The 23065-nt window shown below is 47.7% G+C and overlaps 1 protein-coding gene across 1 annotated transcript; it reads left to right on the forward strand.

Annotated features, from left to right (window-relative positions):
* The first annotated feature begins 5443 nt into the window (after positions 1 to 5443).
* Adsl (adenylosuccinate lyase) lies at positions 5444 to 21833 on the forward strand. The gene is made up of 13 exons (XM_051160030.1): positions 5444 to 5633; positions 9022 to 9225; positions 11441 to 11485; positions 12048 to 12127; positions 13328 to 13499; positions 14478 to 14524; positions 16273 to 16363; positions 17286 to 17355; positions 17511 to 17658; positions 18991 to 19081; positions 20208 to 20297; positions 20592 to 20768; positions 21733 to 21833. The coding sequence occupies exons 1-13, from the start codon at positions 5481 to 5483 to the stop codon at positions 21817 to 21819; spliced, it is 1455 nt and encodes a 484-aa protein (XP_051015987.1). The 5' UTR covers positions 5444 to 5480; the 3' UTR covers positions 21820 to 21833.
* The last annotated feature ends 1232 nt before the right edge of the window (positions 21834 to 23065 follow it).

Consider the following 23065-nt stretch of genomic DNA (forward strand, 5'->3'; position numbering starts at 1 on the left):
CCAAAACCAACAAAGAGCAACCTAAGGAGAGGTTTCTGGACTGTTTTATCTTTCTCCCTTTAGATGGAGATACAAATGCTGCTTTGGGTTCTGTAATCCTAGGGGGCTATGTTTACATAGTGAAATTCATTCTACCAAATCAGGAAACAGTAAGTAGTGAGAGACCCTTCAGTAACAGGTCAGTGAGGCTGAACCCGAGGTGAGAGGACCTGGGGGTGTGGGAGAGGAGGAGAGAGATCCTGGTTCACTCCCTCCTCTCTGCTCTTGGTGGCCCTCTTTGCTCCTTTATCAAAAGGTTCAGAGAAAGACACCAGAAAGGCTGAAGTTTTAAGAGGTAGCTTTCCAGCTTTGCACACACATAGAAGGTACCATGAAAACCCTCTCATCTGAAACACTCGGCAGAAAACCTGTCACTGCACGTGTTGATGCTCTCTGCAAGTTACCTGTAAGTGTTTTTGTTTTCTTATACTTGAAATTGCTTTTACAATATTAATTTGGTGGCTTTCTTTTCTCTCTTCTGATTGGCAATTGAAAATACAGATGATAAGTTTTAAGGATATTTGAGGGGAGAAAAGGAAGGATGTGGCATGGTCTTTTTTTAACATAAAGGTTTAATTGGACTCCCATATGGTAAAGTTGCTCATCTTACTGGTTTAACATGGACACAGAAACTAGGCACTTTGGTGGTTCACTTGCACGGCAGGCCGGCCCCCTTTCTATATTTTATTTTACTTCTTTAGTATAGTGGTACTTAAAATCACTGGTTCACTTAAAAACAAACAAACAAAATGTTAAACTCTACTAATGTACAAATAAGCTGAAAAGTTGCATTTTATGTGTATTTTTTGCCATAGCAGGTACTGTATTTCTCATGCTGGATTTCAAAATATATATATATATATATATCAAAAAACAAAACTGAAGGGTGGTGTTTTATCGGATTGTGACAGGTTGAGTGATGCAGAATAAAGTCATAGTCATTTCATTAAAACTGAGAGATGATGTGATGCATATACAAGAATTTTCTGAAGGGTTGTTTGTTTTTTTTTTTCTTTTGGGCTTTTAAACAGCTTATTTTGTTTTTGTTTAGTTTTTATTTTATTTTATTTTGGAAAGATGTGATTGTATTATGTGCAACTCAGTTGCTTACATTATAACTACAAAATATTTTTGAGTTCCTGGAAAAAAAAAGAAAAAGACTAATAAATGTGTTTGGCTGCTAAGCATTTGCTGTTGTGGTTTCTGGCTTTATTGTGACAGTTTGTTTAAACTCCGCTAGCTTCTTCAGTGTTCCTCTTCCCCATCTCTCCTCCCACCCCCTCTGGTCTACACAAAAGTGTGTCAGAAATTCTACATTTGAGTTTGAGCCTTCATCTAAACTAGACCAGTTGGTCTATTTCTGCTGTTTGCTGCCTGTCCTGGAGCTGAAAAACACTTGCCACCGTGCAGGGTTCAAACTTTCCGAAAGATACTGAGGGTAGTTAGCTGCTGCCTGGTGTCTTGTTACGTCCTTGTTTGTGTTTGCCTGAGCACCAGCATAAAGGAGGAGAGAAGATGCCCCTCAGCTGCTGTTACCTGCTAGAAAGGAGACTGAGCTCTTTCACACAGACAGCAGGAAACTCTTTTTCTTCAGAAAAATTATGGTTGGCATAGTCTAGCTGACAGTAGGTGGTAGCATTGCCTGACGCCCACTCTAAGTTTTACACTGTTCTGAGCATGCCACATACATGCACCCATTTAACTGGCACTCACCTCTGCCACTGGTAAAATCATACTAGAAGACCCAGGTGATGGCCAGAAGTCATGCCAGTGTGTGTGGGGCAAAGTACATGCTTGGCACGTGCAAGGCTGAGTTCAAAACCCAGCACCCCAAAAGCTACTCTGAAGTACCTGTTCTGATAAACACCTGGAATCTTCTTACACACTGTCCAGATCTTTCTTCATAAAGACTGTAAACACTGGCCACCTTAATCTCAAGACTGAAATGTCAAAGCTAGCCTGGAACTTCACTGAAACTTTGTTTCACAAAAGAGAAACTGTGAGTAGCTCAGTGTATTAGATCCTGAGTTTAATCAGTACTTTCAAATAAGAAAACATAAACACTGGGAGGTGGGGGATGAACTGGGCACCCTGAAGGCCCTTCCTATCCTAAGTTCATGTCTTGTTTAGATTTTGGTTTCACAAATAGAAATAAAACAAAACAAAACAAAATAAACCTTCACTACAAAAACCTTCATTTGCAAAGGCTTCCAATTTCAACCACGAGGGTGGAGGTGCGAGCTGTAACCCCAGCTCTCAGGAGGTAGGTTTGTGCAAGCCTAGCCTGTGTGAGACCATCCTGCCTCTGGACACTTCCCCTCCTTCCCTTGTGCCTCCCCAGCCATGCTCTGGAAACTTGCTTCCAGAAACCCACAGGTGCATCTTTGACCATGACATGACTTCCTCCCCTCCCAGCTGGCTCCTGTTCTTTGATGGTGTACTGTGTAGAAGTTACAGCCCATAATGTCACAAGTATGCTGTTGGATATCCCTGTGTCCACTGCCCCTCTTTTCCTGACACTTGGGGCTAGTTTCTGGTTGGTACCAGCATTCAAAACCAACTCAACATTGCAGAGGGAAAAGGGGGCAAATACGGAATCTGTAAATGCACCCTTAGCTCACTGCGGTTTTCAGGACTTGGTTTTCTCTTTCCACCATGTAGGCTCTGGGAATTGAACTCTAGTTATCAGGAGGCCTCTTTATCCGCTGAGTCATCTCTCCGGCGCAAGGCTTTTATTTTTGTGTTTTGTAGTTTTTGTTTTGTGTTTTATTTTTTGAGAACCAAGTTGAAAAAAACAAGGACCTTAAATGGGAAAAACAAAAGCTAGAGATGCAGAGCAATGGTTAGACCCCCTGCGTAGAACATGGAGGGCCTAGACTGAGGTTTAGTGTCAGAGAAGGGGACAGTACTTGCCTTCATGCACAAAGGCATGGATGCTAATGGGTCACCCATGTGTGATCACAGTGTATGGGGGGTGTAGAAGGGAGAGGATAGAGGGAGGCAGAGGCAGGAGGATCGCTGTGAGTTTGAGGCAGGCCTGGTCTACAAATCAAGTCCAGGACAGCCAAAGCTACACAGAGAAACCCTGTCTAAAAAAAAAAGGTTAAAGGTCATCCTTGACTACACATATTTGAGGGCAAACGAGGTAGGCTACATAAGACCCTGTCTCAAAGAAAAGGCAGAAATAAAAACATAAAAGGCATCAGAGAGATGGCTCAGAGGTTAAGAGCACTTGCAGAGGGTCTGGGCACATCAATTCCCAGCACTCACATGATGGTTCAAAACCACCCTTAACTACAGTTCAGGACATACAGTGCTCTTTTATGACCTCTGTAGGTCTCCGGTATACACATGATGCATAAACATACATGCATGCGAAACACATAAAAATGAATAAGTCTAAAAAAATTTTTTAATTTTTGAAGACCTGTTTCCCAGGGGATCTGGTGCCCTCTTCTGGCTTTCTTGAAGACTGCATGCATGGTGCACAGACGTACATGCAGGCATAAGACCCGTACACATAAGATAAAAATAAAAAGCCAATACTTTAATTGAGAGATGCTGCTTCAGGTAACAGTGGCAGCCAAATGGCCATGCCTAGGCTCCAGTCAACCCGACACTGTGGGGTCTCGTGAACTCAGAAAGTAAGCCTTCCGGTGGAGGCAGCGGGGGAAGGGTGGGTTGTTCCAGGTGCAGCTGTGTGGACTGAGGGAAGGGAGGAGAGAGCTGCAGGATGGAGGGAAATTGTCCAGAGTGTTAAACTCTTCCACCAGCCTGGAGGTTTATCCAGGAAAATGGAGGAAAAAAAGAGAAATAAAAGCTATTCAGTGCAAAACTGAAAATGACATAAATGACATTTATCAGAAGCTGAGTGGTGAAGACCCACCACCTTTAATCCCAGCACTCAGGAGGCAGAGACTGGCGGTGGATCTCTGAGTTCAAGGCCAGCCTGGTCTACATAGTGAGTTCCAGAACAGCCAAGATGACACAGAGAAACTCTGTCTTGAAAAACCAAGAGAGAGAACGAGGGCTGGAGAGATGGCTCAGAGGTTAAGAATACTGCCTGTTCTTCCAAAGGTCCTGAGTTCAATTCCCAGCAACCACTTGGTGACTCACAACCATCTATAATGAGATCTAGTGCCTTTTTCTGGTACGCATGTGTACAGTGTAGATAAAATACTGTATGCTTAATAAATCTTTAAAAAAGTGAAAAAAACAAGAAAGAGAGAAAGGGGGGGCGGGCAGATAGGAAGGAAGAGGAGGCGACAGAAGTTACAATGCAATGTTAGAAAAGCATTAGAGGACAAGCTGGCCGGGCCCATTGTCCCGAGCAGAGAGCCAGCATCTCTTTTTGTCTTCTCACCTCACTGTGTCCCTGGGAGCGTCAGCCATATTTTTCCGAAAGATTAAATAACTTGCCTAAGGGACAGGACCAAAAAATATGGAAATGCTCAGAATGGTTAGTTAGGAGACAGGCAAAAAGCAGGGCACTCCACACTAGCCAGACCCTAAGGCAGCTGGCAGTGTTTAGCAGAAGAATTCCATACATTAAACAAAACAAAACAAAAACAGCTGACCCATCCCTTTAATCTGAGCCTTCAGGCATCAGAGGCAGGCAGATCTCCTACCTAGCGAGCCCTGGGCCAGTTAAGGCTACAAAGTGTGTCAAGAGAGTAAAGTCACAGAAGGAAGTGAACCAAACAGAACACTACAGGTAGATGAGGAAAAGTAAGAGGCCAAATGATGCAGAGGCAGGATAGCACGGCTCAGAAGGCTGAGGATGGCCGACTTTGCAAGGATCTCAGGAAGAGAACAGTGCGCCCCTACAGAATATCAAAGCAACTATACCCGTGAACCAGTCCAAGAGAGTGCAGTCTTTTCAAAATACATATGTCCTCAGCCCCCAAGTCAGCCTTATGCTGCTCAAGGATGTTGGGCCCAGGTGTCTAGTAGGTTTGTTTGATGGACAAAGTATTCTGAATGACAGCCAACTCTGGTTGGTTGGTTGGTTGGTTTGGTTGGTTGGTTGGTTTTGGTTTTTGAGACAGGGTTTGTCTGTGTATCCCTGGCTGTCGTGCGCTAACTTTGTAGACCAGGCTGGCCTCGAACTCACAGCGACCCTCCTTGCTTCGGCTCTAAAGGAGGGTCTTAATGTGCACTCCTCAAATGGAAAAACCGAGGAGGCACAGAGTGGGGCAGAGACTTAAGAGGCTTAATCGCGTTTCGTACAAATCAAGAAAAGAGCAGAGAACCTCCTGGGGGAGGGAGATGAACCAAAATTAAGCCGCCTCAGTCATCCAGCTCAGCGTTATCCACTCCCCACCCTCCCCCCCCCCCGACGAGGGCGGGGCCGGAGGAGGAAGTCCCGCCCAACACGCGCCCAGGTTTCCGCTTTGGACCGAGCTACTCGTGTCGGCCTTGGCCCGGGTGGCGTGGTGAAGATGGCTGCAGCCGGCGACCCTGGCGGTCATGAAAGCTACCGTTCTCCGCTGGCGGCCCGCTACGCCAGCCTCGAGATGTGCTTCTTGTTCAGCGACAGGTACAAGTTCCAGACGTGGCGGCAGCTGTGGTTGTGGCTGGCGGAGGCCGAGCAGGTAACTGGCCATGCTCCTTGTCGCTAGGCAGGTCACACCCTAAGCACTTGTCTCTGTAACAGTCCCAGAGTCGTGCACGTCCTTTGGAGGACTTCGGTTCGGCCAAGGCTACTGCATTGCTACTTAAACCTTGCAGGCTCAGGGGTAAAGGCGCTTGCCGCCAAGCTTTCTGACCTGAGTTCGAGCCTCTGGACAACACGGTGAGGGGCGATACCTGACTCCCGTTAGTTGTCCTCCGACCTCCGCGCGCACGCCCGCACGCACACACACTGTAAAAGAAAAAGAAAGTAAGTAACTGCGTTGCAAACTTGATGGTAGCTTTTCCCACTTTTTAAAAAAGGATGTATTTTATTTTTAGTGTATAAATGTTTTTGCCTGCATCCATCCATGTTCACCACGCACATATCTGGTGCCAACAGATGTTGTCAGGAGAGGGAACTAATTAACAGCTTGTTGTAAGCTGCCATGTGGGTATTGGGAACTGAACCTGGGGTCTCTGCAAATTCCTTTAACCTCCCAGCTGTCTCTCCAGTCCCTGAATCTTCGTCTTTCTGGGGGACAAAACTAAGTTTGTATGGAGCAAGGCTTGCCCTAGGTTTCCCAGCTAGCTCTTGACAGCAGATTCGAACCTGGATCCATTCCAGATCCTAAGCTGAGCCCTTTGCCACTTTGACAGCTTTGGAATCTGTTTTCTGAGCCACTATTTGCTCTGAGAAGGGAGGACCTGGGCACCTGTTTGTTCCAGAGGGTTTGTGGGGTTGTTTTTATTGGCGGTGGCTTGGCAGTTTTTTTTTTTTGAGATCAGCGTGTCACTGTGTAGCTGTAGCTGGCTTCAGACTCACAGAGATCCACCTGCCTCTGCCTCCCAGAGTGCTAAGATTGCAGTCTTTTTTTTTTTTTAAACACATAGCATAAAGTCCTTTTTTTGTTTTGTTTTTTGTTGTTGTTGTTTTTCGAGACAAGGTTTCTCTGTGTAGCCTTAGCTGCCCTAGATTTGCTTTGCAGACCAGGTTGGCCTGGAACTCACAGCGATCCACCTGCCTCTGCCTCGCAAGTGCTGGGATTAAAGGTGTGCACCACCACTGCCCAGCGCAGTCTCATAGGTGGGAAACCAAAGCATTGGGAACTATTGGCTCCCTAACAGTAGAGAGTGGGACCCCTGCATGTGTCTTACTCTGTGATGTTCTTTCCTCATTCATCTGATGCCCACAATCTGTAGATGGGGGCAGTAGCTTGCAAGCCATTGCCAGTGTCACCATAGCGTGTAAATGGCCTCCAGCTGAAACTGGAGTGTAAGGCTCATCTGGTCCACAAATTGTTTGAAGCATACATAGCTATGAGTATGGGTTTTCTTTCTTTCTTTCACTTATTTATTGGTTTTGTTTTGTTTTGAGACAGGTTTTTCTCTGTGTAGCCTTGGCTGTCCTGGACCTGCCTTGTAGACCAGGCTGGCCTTCAGCTCACAGAGATCAGCCTGCCTCTGCCTCCTGAGTGCTGGGATCACAGGAGTGCACCACTGCATGGGTGCCTAGCTAGGGTATGGATTATCTATTAGAGCATCAAATTAGTAGCAAAATCCAGGTGTGGTGGTACAGATCTTACAGGTGTTTTTGTTTGTTTTATATGCAGTTATGTGTCTGCATGTGGTACGTGCATGTGTGAGTGCAGGTGCAGTGGAGGCCAGCGTGTGGCACGTGCATGTGTGAGTGCGGGTACAGTGGAGGCCTGCAGGTGGCACATGCACGTGTGAGTGCAGGTGCAGTGGAGGCCTGCAGGTGGCACGTGCATGTGTGAGTGTGGGTGCAGTGGAGGCCTGCAGGTGGCACATGCACGTGTGAGTGCAGGTGCAGTGGAGGCCAGCGTGTGGCATGTGCATGTGTGAGTGCGGGTACAGTGGAGGCCTGCAGGTGGCACATGCACGTGTGAGTGCAGGTGCAGTGGAGGCCTGCAGGTGGCACGTGCATGTGTGAGTGTGGGTGCAGTGGAGGCCAGCAGGTGCCCTAGAGCTGGAGTTACAGCCTTGTGGGTGCTGGGAACCAAAGCCAGGTCCCCTGCAAGAGCAGTGAGTCCTCCTAACTATGGAGCCATCTCCCCAGTCCCAGCATTCGAGAGGCAGGGGCAAGTGAATTTCTGTGAATTTGAGGCCAACCTCATCTATTTAGCAAGTTCCATGCCAGCCAGAACAACACACTGAGACTTTGTCTCAAAAAAATAAAAAAACAAACAAACAAACAAACCATATATTCCATAATAACTGGTTGAGTTGTGGAAACTATGAGAAGCTAGGACGGTGGTTCAGTAGTTAAGAACATTGGCTGTTCTTCCAGAAGATCTTTCCAGCAACCAATGGCAGCTCACAATCATCTGCAGCTCCAGTTCCAGGGCATCCAAAGACTTGTCTGGCTTCTGTAGGCACCACATGCGCATACATAGAGTAAAACATAAAAATAAATCCTTTTTTGGGGGGGTGGGGGTTCAAGACAGGGTTTCTCTGTGTAATAGCCCTGGCTGACCTGGACTATTATAGACCAGGGTGGCCTTGAACTCACAGAGATCCTCCTGCCTCTGCCTCCCAGTGCTGGAATTAAAGGTGTACGCCACCACACCTGGCCAGTAGATCTCTTTTTAAAAATTAAAAGGCGGGGGGGAGATCAGAAGTAATACAAGACGTTCATAGCATCAGAAGTGTGCACGGTGGGAGCACACACGTGGAGGCCACGTGTGATGACAGTTCTGTGGAATAGGGCCTCCCCAGCTCTGCAGTTCCAAGAGTGGAGCTCTGGTTTCCAGACTTTGCCTGCAAGTGCCTGGTGGCTGAGCCAGCTCACTGGCGGGTAGTTTCCCTTTGGAGATTGGAGACAGTGTTTCATTTGTAGTAGGGATCCTTCTGTTTCTCCTTCCCAGGTGCTGATGACATCCTGTAGAGCACTAAGCCCAGCCTTGAGGAATTGTTAATTCTGGTTCCTGTGAGTGCCCCCATACTCTGTGCACTCACAAGTCACGACTAAGGATTACGTAGTGACTAGATCAAAGGTCTCTTCTCGTGCAGTATGCCTTCAAGAGAGCTGAATGGGTTAGTTCCATATGGCACAGTGTCATACAGTGATGAGTGTCCTAAATAGAACCTGGCTAAAGAAGCAAGAGTTGACTCAGTGTTTTACACAAAAGTCCAAGAAGCCCAGAGGCTAGAACAAGAGAGGCTGGAGTGGGCCAGGTGGCGGTTGCAGAGGCCGTGCACACTCAGGAGGCAGAGGCAGGCAGATTTCAATCCCTCCGTGGTGGCTTCTCCCCCAGCCCATACTTTTGAACTTGTTGTTTTAAGAGTTTTCACTTCCTCTCAAATCCTTGGACATGAAGGTCATTGGGTTTTCTTCTGCCTGCTCCGCAGACACTGGGGTTGCCCATCACAGATGAACAGATCCAGGAGATGAGGTCAAACCTGAGCAACATTGACTTCCAGATGGCCGCCGAGGAGGAGAAACGGCTGCGCCATGATGTCATGGCTCACGTGCACACGTTCGGCCACTGCTGTCCGAAAGCTGCGGGCATCATCCATCTGGGCGCCACCTCCTGCTACGTTGGAGACAATACAGTACGAGCCGACACTGTTTATACTTGGGCTTCAGCCTTTATATTGTGTTTGTGTGGTTTTAAGATTCCAAACTTACCCAAGGGCCTTTATAAACTACTGTTGGCTTCTGAAAAGAGAGGACAGTATTACAAGTGTTTGTTTTTGGTTTTGGTCTTGGTTTTTGGTGTTTTGAGACAGGGTTTCTCTGTGTAGCCCAGGCTGTCCTGGAACTAGCTCTGTAGACCTGGCTGGCCTCGAACTCAGAAATCTGACTGCCTCTGCCTCCACCTCCCAAGTGCTGTGTTTAAAGGCGTGCACCGCCATGCCCAGCTTTTATTTTTTGAGACAGGGTCCTAGTACGTTGTTATGTTTCCTAGACTGGTCTTCAGCTGCAGAACCCAGGCTGTCTATCTGCTTAGCCATCTGAGTAGTTGAGTACAGCTGCATGCTGCTAGGGCCCCTCCTTTTTAGGGTTAGGTGATGCGTAATTAAAGATGTCTAAGCCAGACATGGTGGCGCAGGCCTGTAAGCCCAGCACCCTGGGAGGCAGAGGCAGGCGGATCGCTGAGAGGCAGAAGCCAGCCTGGTCTATCAGTGGTTCCAGGACAGCTAAGATAACACAGAGAAACCCTGTCTCGAAAAAACTAAAAAAAAAAAATCTCTGGGTGAGTGGCAAGATGTGGAAGAATAATCCTACTACTTGGAAAGTTCTTTCATTACAGTTATTTATTTATTAGGAAGCAGAATGTGCACTCAGGTATGAATGTGGAGACCAGAGGACAACTTGTGGCAGTCTTTCCACCGTCCACCATCCATGCAACTTGGGTTGGCAGGCTTGGCAACAAACACTTTTACTTTTTTGGTTTTTTGAGACAGGGTTTCTCTGTGTAGCCTTGGCTGTCCTGGACTCACTTTGTTGACCAGGCTGGCCTCCAACTCACAGCGATCCACCTGCCTCTGCCTCCCGAATGCTGGGATTAAAGGCATGCACCACCACACCCGGCCTGGTGAACCATCATGCTGGCTTGAAAAAAAAAAAAATGTTTTTAAGTTCCCGGTAATGCTGTGTCTCCATGGTTTTTGTGACATAGGGACATGTTTTGGAGTTACCCAAAATACTTTCTCTTTCCTCCTACAAGAGCAGTTTGAAGGCTTGAGGATGTAGCTCAGTGGTAGGTCACTTATCTAGTATACAGTTTTATTTTATTGTTTGATTTTTTTTGTTGTTGTTGTTGTTTTGTTTTTTGAGACAAGGTTTCTCTGTGTAGCCTTGGCTATCCTGGACTCACTTTGTAGACCAGGCTGGCCTCGAACTCACAGCGATCCACCTGCCTCTGCCTCCCAAGTGCTGGAATTAAAGACGTGCGCCACCACGCCCGGCTATTGTTTGATTTTTGAGGCAGGGTTTCTCTGTGTAGCCCTGGCTGTCCTCGAACTCTCTCTGTAGGCCAGGCTGGCCTTGAACTCACAGAGAGCTGCCTCCTGTATGCTGGAATTAAAGATGTGCATCACTACTGCCTGGCTAAGTTAAACTTTAATCCTAGCACTTGGAAGGGAAAGGCTGCAGATCTCTTGGGGACAAAGCCTGGTGTACGGTAGGTAGGTAGGTGGGTGGGTGGGTGGGCAGATGGATAGATAGATAGATGGATGGATGGATGTAGAGAGAATACTGATGTAATGTGCCATATAAGAGAAAAGCCCAAGGCCTTCTGCAGCTCTCGGTCAGTGTGAACAATAAAGGTTTTGCTCCTTATGGATCCCCATAATCCAGTAGTCTACCTGTCCACATGCTCTGCAGATCGCCCACTCCACACACACACACCCCCCCCCCACGCCCCAACAGCCTCCTCCCTAGCCAATGCCAATCTTTAGCTGGAGCTTGCGGGGTGCGCAAGGATGACCTTTAATTTATGATTCTCCTGCCTCCGCTTCTCAAGTGCTGCTATCACGGGTGTTTACCACCAGTCCAAGTTAACGTGATGCTAAGGATGGGACTCAGGGCCTTGCGCACACTAGGTAAATATTCTGCCAACTGAGCTACATCCCAGCCCAGCACTTACGTCTTCCAGTGGTAATGAGGGAAAAGCAGCCTTTTAGCACCTTTGGACACTCTCGTTTGCTGAAGGTGAGACAGGCTACTTGAGGCTGAGACGTCAGCTCCAATGGCCAGAAAGTTTCATTGTAATACTACTGCCTGGCACCGTGTAATTCGAAGCCGTTGAATTTTCTCTTTCAGGACCTGATTATCCTAAGAAATGCTTTTGACCTGCTTTTGCCAAAGGTAAGATGCTGACAGAAGTTTCCTACCAGGAGTGGTCTGCAGTTGTAAGTGAATCTACACAGTGGGATGCCTAAAGCTTACGTTCTCAAGTCAGGGACTCTGTATGTCGTCTGTGGAGTTAACTGTCCCTTCTTGGGCACAAATAAGAGGTGGTGTACCTCTTTAATGCCAACAGTGGGGAAGGAGGCGGGTGGATCTCAGAGGTGAAGGCCAGCCTACAAGAATGTATTATTACTCTCTAAAGCATGGCCTTTAAATGTGGCACAAGCGAGATGAGATGTGTTGCTGGAGTATTTTGGTCAGGCTATGGCTTGGTCCTGCTATGCTGCGATGGTCCTAAAATAGTGTGTGACATGTTAGGGATTCGGCTCAGCTTTCAAATGTGGGTTCCTGTGATCCTTGCCCAGGGCGCTTCAAGATACAAAGGGGAAAAGACATAAATAAATGCTACCTTCCCCGAGCTGAAGATGGAATTTTATGTGAAGTTGTGTGGACGTTTAGTCAAAGTTACATAAAGAACTCAGTTACATTCACTCCCTTCCCACTGTGGTCTTACTTGTAGCTTGCTAGAGTGATCTCGAGGCTTGCCGACTTTGCCAAGGAACATGCTGACCTGCCCACCTTAGGCTTCACACACTTTCAGTAAGTGATAAGGTGACTCTTGGGGAATTGAACTTAAACAGGCTTGTTGATGCCAGAGTATCAAAGCCTAGCAGATAACGTGGGACACTGGTGAGGCGTGGGCCTGAGGCCTTCATTAGGAGCTGGGGGTCTGGGGATGCTGCTCAGCCTGGCATGCTTCAACTCTTGATCCAACATACACGTTGTAGTCCCAGCCGCTTTGTGGCCTGAGGTGGGAGAATAGCTTGGGCCCACGAATTCTAGACTAGATTGGACAACATAGCAGGGAAAAGTGTAACTTGGTTTGGGTTTGGGTTTTTCAAGACAGGGTTTCTCTGTGTAGCCTTGGCTGTCTCGGAGCTCACTCTGTAGACCAGACTAGCCTCAAGCTCAAAGATCCACCTGCCTCTGCCTCCCAAATGCTGGGATTAAAGGAATGTGCTACCACAGCCCGGGTAGAAGCTATAACTTTTTAATAATTACATTTATTTGTTTGTGTGTATACACACGAGAGTGCATATGTTGGGGTCAGAGGACAGCATGTAAGAGTCACTCTCTGCTTCCACAGTGTGGAATGAACTTAGGTCATCCGGATGGGCAATAGACGTCTTTACCAGCTGAGCCATCCCATTGGTCCAGTAATTAGCAGTTGGTTTATATTTATCAAAGACAGAGAACCATTCTCTTTTTCATGTGTGTGGGTGTTTCTGCATGTATACATGTTGATGCACCACCTGGGCATCTGATGCCCTCTGAGCCATTTTACCAGTCCACAGTTTGGTTTTGTTTAAAGATAGTGGTTCCCTGAAGAACCCTTGCTAGCCTCAAATGTGTCAGCCTTAGCCTCCTGAGCGCTGGGATTACAGGTGTGCACCGTCCTACTACACTGTTTTTTGTTTTTTGTTTTTTTTAATTTTTAAAATTTATTTATTTATTTATTTTTGAAATTGTAATTTTTTTTATTTTATTAATTTATTCTTGTTACCTACTACACTGTTAAAAGGCTTCTTGGTAAAGAACTATACCAGCAGCCCTTTATTTTTAGTTTGTAGTAGCTTCAATGCCCCTTCACCCTTCTCCACTCCAGCTTTTAACTGTCATTTCATCTTTACTAGTTCCTGCAGCTCTTACTTTGTCCACTCTCCAGCAGGTAGTGGTGGCTGTTAGGTGAAAGTAGGCCTCAATATGGGAGCCTTTGTGTTCTCCTTGTGTCCCTCTCAGGCCTGCTCAGCTGACCACAGTTGGGAAACGCTGCTGCCTTTGGATTCAAGACCTTTGCATGGATCTCCAGAACTTAAAGCGTGTTCGTGACGAGCTACGTTTCCGGGGAGTGAAGGGCACCACTGGCACACAGGCCAGCTTCCTGCAGCTCTTCGAGGGGGATCACCAGAAGGTATTCTGAGGGACCAGCAAGATGGACACTTGAGTCAGTTCGGGGACCCACACGGTGGAAGGAGAGAACCGACTCCTGCAAGCTGTCTGTTTCCTCACTCGTGTCCTGTGGGTGTGTGTTCATATACACACATAAAAAGTTTTTTGTTTTTGTTTTTGTTTTTTTGGTTTTTCAAGACAGGGTTTCTCTGTGTAGTCTTGGCCATCCTGGACTCATTTTGTAAACCAGGCTGGCCTCAAACTCAAAGTGATCCATCTGCCTCTGCCTCCCGAGTACTGGGATTAAAGGTGTGCACCACCACCGCCTGGTGCTAAAAACATTTTTTAAATGTTATTTATTTATTTGGTTTTTCAAGACAGGGTTTCTCTGTGTAACAGCCCTGGACTCACTTTGTAGACCAGGCTGGCCTCGAACTCACAGAGATCCTCCTGACTCTACCTCCAGAATGCTGGAACTAAAGGCCGTTGCCACCACATCCAGCTGGCTTAAAAATGTAATTTAAAAGATGCCTACACTGCATTCATCTCTAATGTATGCAGTATCCAAAAAAGGACATTCTGAAAGTGACTTGAGGGACAGCTCAGTTTAGTGGTGCCAGCCCACGAGACAAACCTGCTTGTGACTTGATACAGTTGATCCAGAGTGTGTTGGAGGGAGCCCAAGACCTGGCAGGGTGACCAGTTGAAGCATACTCAGGCTGAACACCTACATGTCCATCTTTCTTTCTTTTTTTTTTTTTTTTTTTTAATTCATTTAATTTTATCTTATGTGCATTGGTGTGAGGGTGCCAGGTCCTCTGGAACTGGAGTTACAGGCAGTTGTGAGCTGCCATGTGGGTGCTGGGAATTGAACCTCGGTCCTTGGAAAGAGTAGCCACTGCTTTTAACCCTTGGGCCATCTTTCCAGCCCCTAAAATTTGTTTTGGATTCTGTTTGAATACTTATGTTTCTAATAGGGTGTATCTTTTCTTTCTCAAAGGTGGAGCAGCTGGACAAGATGGTGACAGAAAAGGCAGGGTTTAAAAGGTATGTGCCTGGGGAAAATGCTTCCTGCCTGTTATTGACAGGCTTTTTGGTTTGGTTTGGTTTGGTTTTTCATGACAGGGTTTCTCTGGGTAGCTTTGGCTGTCCTGGACTCTCTTTGTAGACCAGGCTGGCCTTGAACTCAGAGATCTGCCTGCCTCTGTACCCAGCTAATGACAGACCTTTTGATTCAACTTTTGCTTAGCTCTATTATTGTTGTTGTTGTTATTTATTTATTTATTTTAATGTATATGAGTAAATCTGTCTTCACACACATCCGGAAGAGGCCATCAGATCCCATTACAGATGCTTGTGAGCCACCATGTGGTTGCTCGGAATTGAGCTCAGGACCTCTGAATGAGCAGACAGTGCTCTTAACCTCTGAGCCATCTCTCCAGCCCTGTTGTTGTTGTTGTTGTTGTTGTTGTTGCTGTTGCTGTTTACTATTGAGTGTGTGTATATAAATTATATGAATGTTTTACTTGAGTGTATACCTGGGGTGTGTGTGTGTGTGTGTGTGTGAGAGAACATTTTACCTCTTTGTATGCCTATGCACCACATTTGTGTTTTGTGCATTTGTGTGAATGTTTTACCTGTGCGTATGCCAGTGCACCATATTCATAATTGTGGCTGTTGCCCATAGAAGTCAGAAAAGGCCATCTCCTAGAAATGGTTGTGAGCCACTATATGTGTGCTGGGAATCGAACCCAGATCCTCCGTAAGTGCAACAAGTAAACTTACTGCAAGCCATCTCTCCTGCTTGCTTGCTTGCTTGCTTCTTTCCTTTCTTTCTTTCTTTCTTTCCTTTTTTCTTTCTTTCTTTTTATAGGTGTTTTGTCTGTGTGTATGTCTGTGTGTGTGCAGTGCCCATTGGGCCAGAAGAGAGTGTCAGATCTCCTGGGACTGACATTACAGAAAGTAGTGAGCAGCTGTGTGGGTGCTGGGTATCAAACCTAGGTCTTCTTCAAGAATAACAGATGAAGCCGGTGCCGTGGCGCACACCTGCAATCCCAGCACTTAGGAGGCAGAGGCAGGTGAATCTCTAGTTCCAGGCCATTCTCTTAGCGTCTGAGCCATCTCTCCAGCCCCGTGGTTTCCTTAGAGCGGCTCTGTGAATGTGGCTGTTCTGTCCTAGGCGTTTGGTTTGGTGGAGATGAAGTAGTCCAGGAAACTCGCTGTACAGCCCAGACTGAGCTTGCCCTCACCAAAAGCCTTCTGCCTGAGCATCTCAAATGCTAAAGTGATAATCGTAGGTCTCCGTGCCTGGATATGTTGCCAGCTTTGTTTTTTTCCCGGGGTCCCTCAGTGAGTTAGTGTAACTCTAACCACTTACATCGAGTCCACCAGGCTCCTTCATGATCCCTGGAGCTGCAGGGGACGGGGTTTAGGTTCTCCTTCCTCCTCAGGGCAGAGCACTTTGCTAGGGATTAGTAAACAGGGGAACAACTTATTTCAGGAGCCAGTTGCTAGTCAGGCCCTCTGAGAGCAGCCTAACTGAGCATGCCAGGAAGCCAAGCCCAGTTGCTTAGGATCAGTTTTTAGTTTGTCTATATGACAGCCTTTTTTCGCCCGAGACAAGGTCTCTCTATGTAGTCCTCTCTGTTCTGTTGCTTGCTCTGTAGGCCAGGCTGACCTTAGACACAGACATCTGCCTGCCTCTGCCTCCTGAGTGCTGGGATTTAAAGTGTGTGCACCATGCTGAGCTGACAGTCACATATTGTAGCATAGATCTCTTCTCTGTTTATTTCTAGAGCTTTCATCATCACAGGACAGACCTACACACGGAAAGTGGACATTGAAGTGCTGTCTGTGCTGGCCAGCTTAGGGGCGTCAGTACACAAGGTAAGGGTGAGCATGTGGGGAGGAAGGTGGTGACCTGAAGGGCAGCCTCCGACTTTGACTTAACTGTGTCTGTGTATGTTAGTCATACGAGTTTGAGATCTCTAGGGAAAGGATTTAAATTGAGTGTGCTAATGGGAAAGAAGTTACCCCTACAGCAGCAACACGTCTGTCTTTTGAAGGATATGTTAAGATTAGAATTCCTCAGCCAGGTCTAGTGGTGCATGCCTGTGCTGCCAGCGCTTCAGAGGGGAAAGCCAGAACTGGTGCAGGGTCTTCTTTGGCTACATGAGACCTGTCTTAAAGAAAGAGAAAAAGATAATCCTATTATCTTTTCATAATCTATGTCTTTTTCTCTTTTGCACGCACAATCTTGCCCTACCCCCAGCTGTTGTCTTTTTTCCTCTCAAGGCTCTGTAGCCCAGGTTTGCCTCAGTCTTTATCCAGCTGCTGGGGTTATGGTACCCACCACCACACTCAGCTTCTGGATACTTTAAGCGAGGTTTGACAGCAGCGGCCACCTCCTCAGTCTGTGCGCTTTGTATTTGTCATCCCAGCTTTTCAGGAACAGAGAGAATCCTGGGTGGGAACTCAGGATGTGGTGGCATATGCCTTTAATCCCAGCACTCTGGGAGGCAGAGGCAGGTGGATGTCTATGAGTTCGAGGCCAGCCTGGTCTACATAGCAAGTCCAAGACAGCCAAAACTACACAGAGAAACCCTGTCTCGAAAAACCAAAAAAAATAAAATAAAATAAAATAATCAAATAAAAAATAAAAGAAACCCATGGTTCTCCTAAATGGGTAGGGCTGGGCTTGACCTCAGCAACAGCACACACTGAGAGCTCACCACTGTGTGAGCCTGGCCTGGCCCCAGGCTTCCCTATGTACCAAGTGTTGGGGATGATGCCAGGTCTTCCTCCACAGATTTGCACTGACATACGCCTCCTGGCCAACCTGAAGGAGATGGAGGAGCCCTTTGAGAAGCAGCAGATCGGTGAGGATAAAGCAGGCTCTGGAGCACCACGAAGCTGTTGGGGAGGGCCGGGCTGTCCCCGCTGCCTTTCAGCGTGCACCTGGCAGATGCCTGCGCACTTGCTACCTACCCCAGGTGCCTTTCTGCCTTTGCATCTCATCCTCTTCTGTGGGTAGGCTCGAGTGCGATGCCATACAAGCGCAACCCCATGCGCTCTGAACGTTGCTGCAGCCTGGCCCGCCACCTGATGGCCCTTACCATGGACCCACTACAGACGGCTTCCGTGCAGTGGTTTGAACGCACACTGGATGATAGTGCCAACCGGTCAGTAATGGTGACAACACACAACACAGCAGAGGGGGGGTGCTAAAGCAAGGAAGCGACATCTGAACATGTCTGCTGTGGAAGTGGAGCCCAGACGGTCGCTGGACACTGGACAAGTCTGCTTTCTTTCTTATCCTCAAGATAAGGAAGACTGGGCAGTGTGCTCGGTGTTGCCCCAGTGCAGTGGTTGATAAAGGAGCCCGGGCAGGCTTCCGAATGGAGGGGATGGCTTCAGACTCAGCAAGGAAGACGGGACTCAGTTGGTAGAACGCTTGCCCATATGCTTGAAGCCCAGGTTCAGACCACATAAAGACCAGACGTGGTGGCACACACCTGTAATTCCATCTCTCGGTGGGGACGGGCCTGGGGGCATCCTCATAGGGAGTCAGAGTCCACCCTGGAAAACCTCAAGGCCCCAGAAGGAGTCTAGTTTTGCCTATTTCCTGTTTGTTCATGTCTTCCTGTTTACTTAATTATCTTTAAAATGTAGGTTACTTTACATGTATGAGTATTTTGCCTACATGTGTGAATGTACACCATGTGTGCCTGGTGCCCACGGAAGTCAGAAAAGGGCACTGGATTCCCTGGAGTTAGAGTGATGGATGCTTTGAAGCTGACCATGTGGGTGCTGGGAACCGAACCCCAGGTTCTTGTAAGACCAACAAATACTCTTAACTGCTGAGCCACCCCTCCCATGTCCTTAAAATGACCTGTAGATTGCACATCACACCTAACACTGGGTGAACAATTATTTAGGGAATAGATAAAAGAAACTGACTACTGAGGCAGTTTCTTATTCCAGCCATTACCGCTCCGAGGCTGATAGAAGCCATGGGTGCAGGGCTGTGATAGGTGTAATGCCCTAGCATCATTAGGAAGTCCTTCATGCAGGAGGCACTAACAAGCTAGAGATCATGAGCAGTCCAAGCCACCCTGGGCCCAGTGGCCATGTGGATGGGAAGGAAGGGTGTGGTAAAGTCAGCTGATTGGCCTCAGCACTGGACGGGAGAACTGAGTGAGTCAGGCCATTCCCTCCGTCGGCTGAGACGACTACTGCAGCGGACAGCGGGTTAGCAGTATTGAGAAAGAGGCAGTGAAGAAATGGCTGTCATGCTGGAGTTTGATTGAGGTGGAGCCTTAGCTTTGACGCCTGCTGCTTGGGCGGCGGCTCAGACTGGAAGTGAAGATGAGGGTTGTGAGGGCAATAGGAAGTCCTGAGACTGAAGGAAACTGCCCAGAGTTCAGATGGCAGGAGCAGGCTAGCGCTTCTTGGAACACGCCCTGTCTGCCTCTGACATCTGATTAATGGAGTGAAATACGTTTGTTTTGTAGACGGATCTGTTTGGCTGAAGCGTTTCTCACGGCAGACACTGTGTTAAATACCCTGCAGAACATTTCTGAAGGATTGGTGGTGTACCCCAAAGTAAGAGGCCTCTGGAAATGGGGAGGGGAGTGCTCTGGAGTGAGTGTACGGTGCTAATGCTATAGGGTGGCCAGTGAGGGGTCTCCCACCAGACCTCGCACAGGGAACCTGTGCACAGGGAACCAGATCTGTGGCACTCATGGACGTGCATAGAGTCCAGAGAAAAGGCTGGATTGTCTTGACCTGTGAGCACAGGTGGCCAAGCGGAAAAAGTGACACTAATTGCCTTGTTTTTGTTGTAGTTTTGTTTTATGAGTGGCTTTCTTTTATTTGTTTGTTTGCTTGTTTTGGTTTATGGAGACAGGGTTCCTCTGTGTAGCCTTGGCTGTCCTGGACTTGCTTTGTAGACCAGGCTGGCCTCTAACTCACAGAGATCCACCTGCTTCTGCCTCTCGAGTGCTGGGATTAAAGGTGTGCGTCACCACACCTGGCTGTGAATGGTTTCTTGTGGTTGTTTGGTTTTTATTCTTTGAGTCAGGGTCTGTCTATGTAGCCCTTGCTGATCTTGGGCTTATATATATATATATATGAGACTGGCCTCAACTCACAGAGGTTGGCCTGCCTCTGCCATCTGGAATGCTGGAATTAAAGGCGTGTGGCGCCACGCCTGGCTGGTTGCTTTGTTTTAGGTGCCTGAACTAGATATTCATCTCCATGGTGTTCTCGATGAAGAGGGACAGTGAGCTGTAACAGGTGGAAGGAGGGCACTTGAGGCATGTGAATGTGTGTCTGCATGTGTGTGTGTGTGTGTATGGTGCATGTGCAGTACCCATGACGAACCAGAAGACGGCGACAAATCCCTTGGGACTGGAGTTACAGGGGATTGTGAGCAGCTATATTGGTTCTGGAAACCAAAGCCAGGGCCTGTGCGGCAGCAACAAGCAACCGCTGAGCCAGCTCTCAGCCCCAAACTCATCCCATGAAGCTGCTTCTGAAAGTTTACTTAAACTTTTTAAAGAAAGGAAGAGAGGGAGAAAATCTGGATTTGTATAAAAATTGAGAAGCAGAGTCCCAAATAAAGCGTTGCACCGCCCATCTCCTTAAACAGTGCATAGCCCTACTGTGCATTTTCTTGACCTACTGTGGCTTTGTAATATCGAGACTTCTGTCTTGGCCCCTCTTCTAGGTAATTGAACGACGCATTCGGCAAGAGCTGCCTTTCATGGCCACAGAGAACATCATCATGGCGATGGTCAAGGCTGGGGGCAGCCGACAGGTATGCGAGTCAGAGAAAGGTGCCGGTGACATCATGTATGCAAGTCAGGAAAGGTGCCTGTGCCGACAGGTCTGCGAGTCAGGGAAAGGTGCCGGGGCCGACAGGTCTGAGTCTGTTGTTGAAAGTGAGGAAGAGGCAAGAACCAGCGGTTCATAAGGTTTGGGCGGGGAGGGGCATCTACCTTAGAGTGGCCGCCACTGCAGCAGAGGCAGGTTCTGATGTGACATGTCTGATGACTGAGTAAGGTCTAAACACCTGTTAGTGATGATCTAACATACCTCACTCTCTCCCCAGGACTGTCATGAGAAAATCAGAGTGCTCTCCCAGCAAGCAGCTGCCGTGGTTAAACAGGAAGGCGGTGACAATGACCTTATAGAGCGCGTTCGGGCAGATGCCTACTTCAACCCCATTCACTCACAGTTGGAGCAGCTGTTAGACCCCTCTTCTTTCACTGGCCGAGCACCCCAGCAGGTAACTGTCCAGTAGGATGCTCTTGGGAGAACTGTCTCTGTGATGCTGGTTGCAGAACCTCTGAGGGTGTGGGAGGGGCCATCTAGAGAGGCTAAAAAGTATAGTAGAGGGTAGCCACGGTGGCATGGGCCTTTAATTCCAGCCCAGGTTACATCATGAGTTCTAGGCCAGCCAGGGTTGCATAGGTGCATAGACCCTGTCTCAAAACAAACAAACAAAAAAAGTAGAGCCCCCTCCCCCAGGGATCTCAGAATCCTGTCTCACTGCGGTGTCACCAGGCTCAGAGTGCCTGGAGCACGGCAGCCAGTGCACGGGCATCATAGGGCGCTGGCACTCAGCCAGTTGAAGTGAAGTTAGTTCTGTTTTGTTTTCTCAAATATCAGAACTGTGCTTTAATTTGTAAGGAACAACATGTTTAGGCTACAAGGACTCAGTCACAAAAGCCCACATTGCACCCAGGCATGGTGGCACACGCCTTTAATCCCAGCCTTCAGGAGGCAGAGACAGGCAGATCTCTGAATTCAAGGCTAGCCTGGTCCAGGACAGCCAAGGCTACACAGAGAAACCCTGTCTCAGAAAACAAACAAACAAACAAAAAGCCCACATTGTTTCCAACTCTAGCTCAAGGCTCCAGCTTCTAGCCTCCACTGGCCCTGCACACACATGCATGCACACACATGCATGCACACACAGAGAGACATACAATTAAATAAAAATAAAGATTGTGAGGACTCTGAGCCAAGGGGTGGTCAGGCAAGAGCAGGAAACTAAAGATGCCCAGGTGAGTGTGTGTGTGGCGTGGTGGTCTCCGGATGTGCTGGGTGGACATGCTTCTGTCTGGGAGGCAGAGCTACTAGACGGCACATGCTCAGTGGAGGAGCTCTAGCATGCTGGGTCTTGCTGCTAGAACTGGTTTGAAGAAGCTGTTGTCATTTCTTTATCATGGTTTGCTCGTCCCTGGCAGGTCCACAGGTTCCTAGAAGAGGAAGTTCATCCCCTGCTGAAGCCCTACGGGGATGTGCTGGCGGGGAAATCAGAGCTGTCTCTGTAGCAGGGAAGACAACGAGGGAAGACAGTTTGCTATTTATATCATTGAGAAGTTAATATTGTGTTCTGCAGTGTCCTTTTACCTCAAGAGTGTACATTAAGGGCTGGAGAGATGGCTCAGAGGCTGCTCTTCCAAAGGTCCTGAGTTCAATTCCCAGCAACCACATGGTGATTCACAACCATCTATACTGAGATCTGGTGCCCTCTTCCAGCCCACAGGTGTACATACATAAGTAAATAAATAAATCGTTTTAAAAAAGAAAAAGAACAATGCCTTTTTAAAAAAAAAGTGTACATTAAGAGCCAGGCAGTGATGGCGCACTTTATTTTGTTTTGTCTTGTTTTGTTTTTTGAGACAGGGTTTCTCTATGTAGCCTTGGCTGTCCTGGACTTGCTTTGTAGACCAGACTGACCTCGAACTCACAGCAATCTGCCTGCCTCTGCCTCCCAAGTGCTGAGATTAAAGGCGTCGCCTAGTGGTTTTCTTCATGCTTTCCAGCAACATGATACATACGTTCCAGATGCCCCAAGTCTGCAGTGTTTCCTGACTTACAGTGAGGCTGTGTCCCCCATCAGACATTTGCATGCTCACAACACTGGCAGCGGCTTTTGGTGAGAGAAGATGGCCTCACAGAAACCTAATAGTAATACAGCCAAGAGCCCTGGACAGGCACACTAGCCACACACTAGGCTACCATCTCCTGTCATCCTTTTCAAGTCTTTGATTGTCAAGTAGCAAGAAATTTCTGGTCCCCGTGAGGATGGGTTTAAGTCGAAATCCTCCGAATGCATGGTTCAGAACCATCCGATCCCTTGATTTAGGCCCTTTCTACCTAGATTAAATAGTGACGTTTGTAGCTCAGGAGCAGGAAGGAGTGTCATTGGGTCCCTTTAGCTCAGGCTGTGCCTATTTCATCTTCTGTAGAGGTTTGCTTATCAGGGAGCTGCTAACTGGGTAAGTTGATTGATTATGACATCTGCCAGTCTCTCATCCTTGTGAGGTACATTGGTGGCTGTTTAGACAAACTAGTCAAAGAGTGAATTATGAATTGCCCAACTGGAAGTGGAACCTTAGCTGTAGCTTACCTCAGGCTGCATATATTGGTGTTTATGAAAACGAAGAGCTGGCAAGATGGCTCAGCTAGTAAAGGCCTGCTGTGTGAGCCTTGTGGCCTAAGTGAGCCCAGCCCTTGGAACCCACATAAAAGTGGAGGAGGGAAACAGACTCTGCAATCTTGTCCTGACCTCCA

Source organism: Acomys russatus, chromosome 17, assembly GCF_903995435.1.
Source record: "Acomys russatus chromosome 17, mAcoRus1.1, whole genome shotgun sequence".
Taxonomy (NCBI): Eukaryota; Metazoa; Chordata; class Mammalia; order Rodentia; family Muridae; genus Acomys; species Acomys russatus.

Coding starts and splice junctions, on each gene's coding strand:
- Adsl (XM_051160030.1), top strand. CDS start 5,481: ATGGCTGCAGCCGGCGACCCTGGCGGTCATGAAAGCTACCGTTCTCCG. Junction 11,486..12,047: donor TTGACCTGCTTTTGCCAAAG/GTAAGATGCTGA, acceptor TCTTACTTGTAG/CTTGCTAGAGTGATCTCGAG. Junction 20,298..20,591: donor AGGCTGGGGGCAGCCGACAG/GTATGCGAGTCA, acceptor CTCTCTCCCCAG/GACTGTCATGAGAAAATCAG.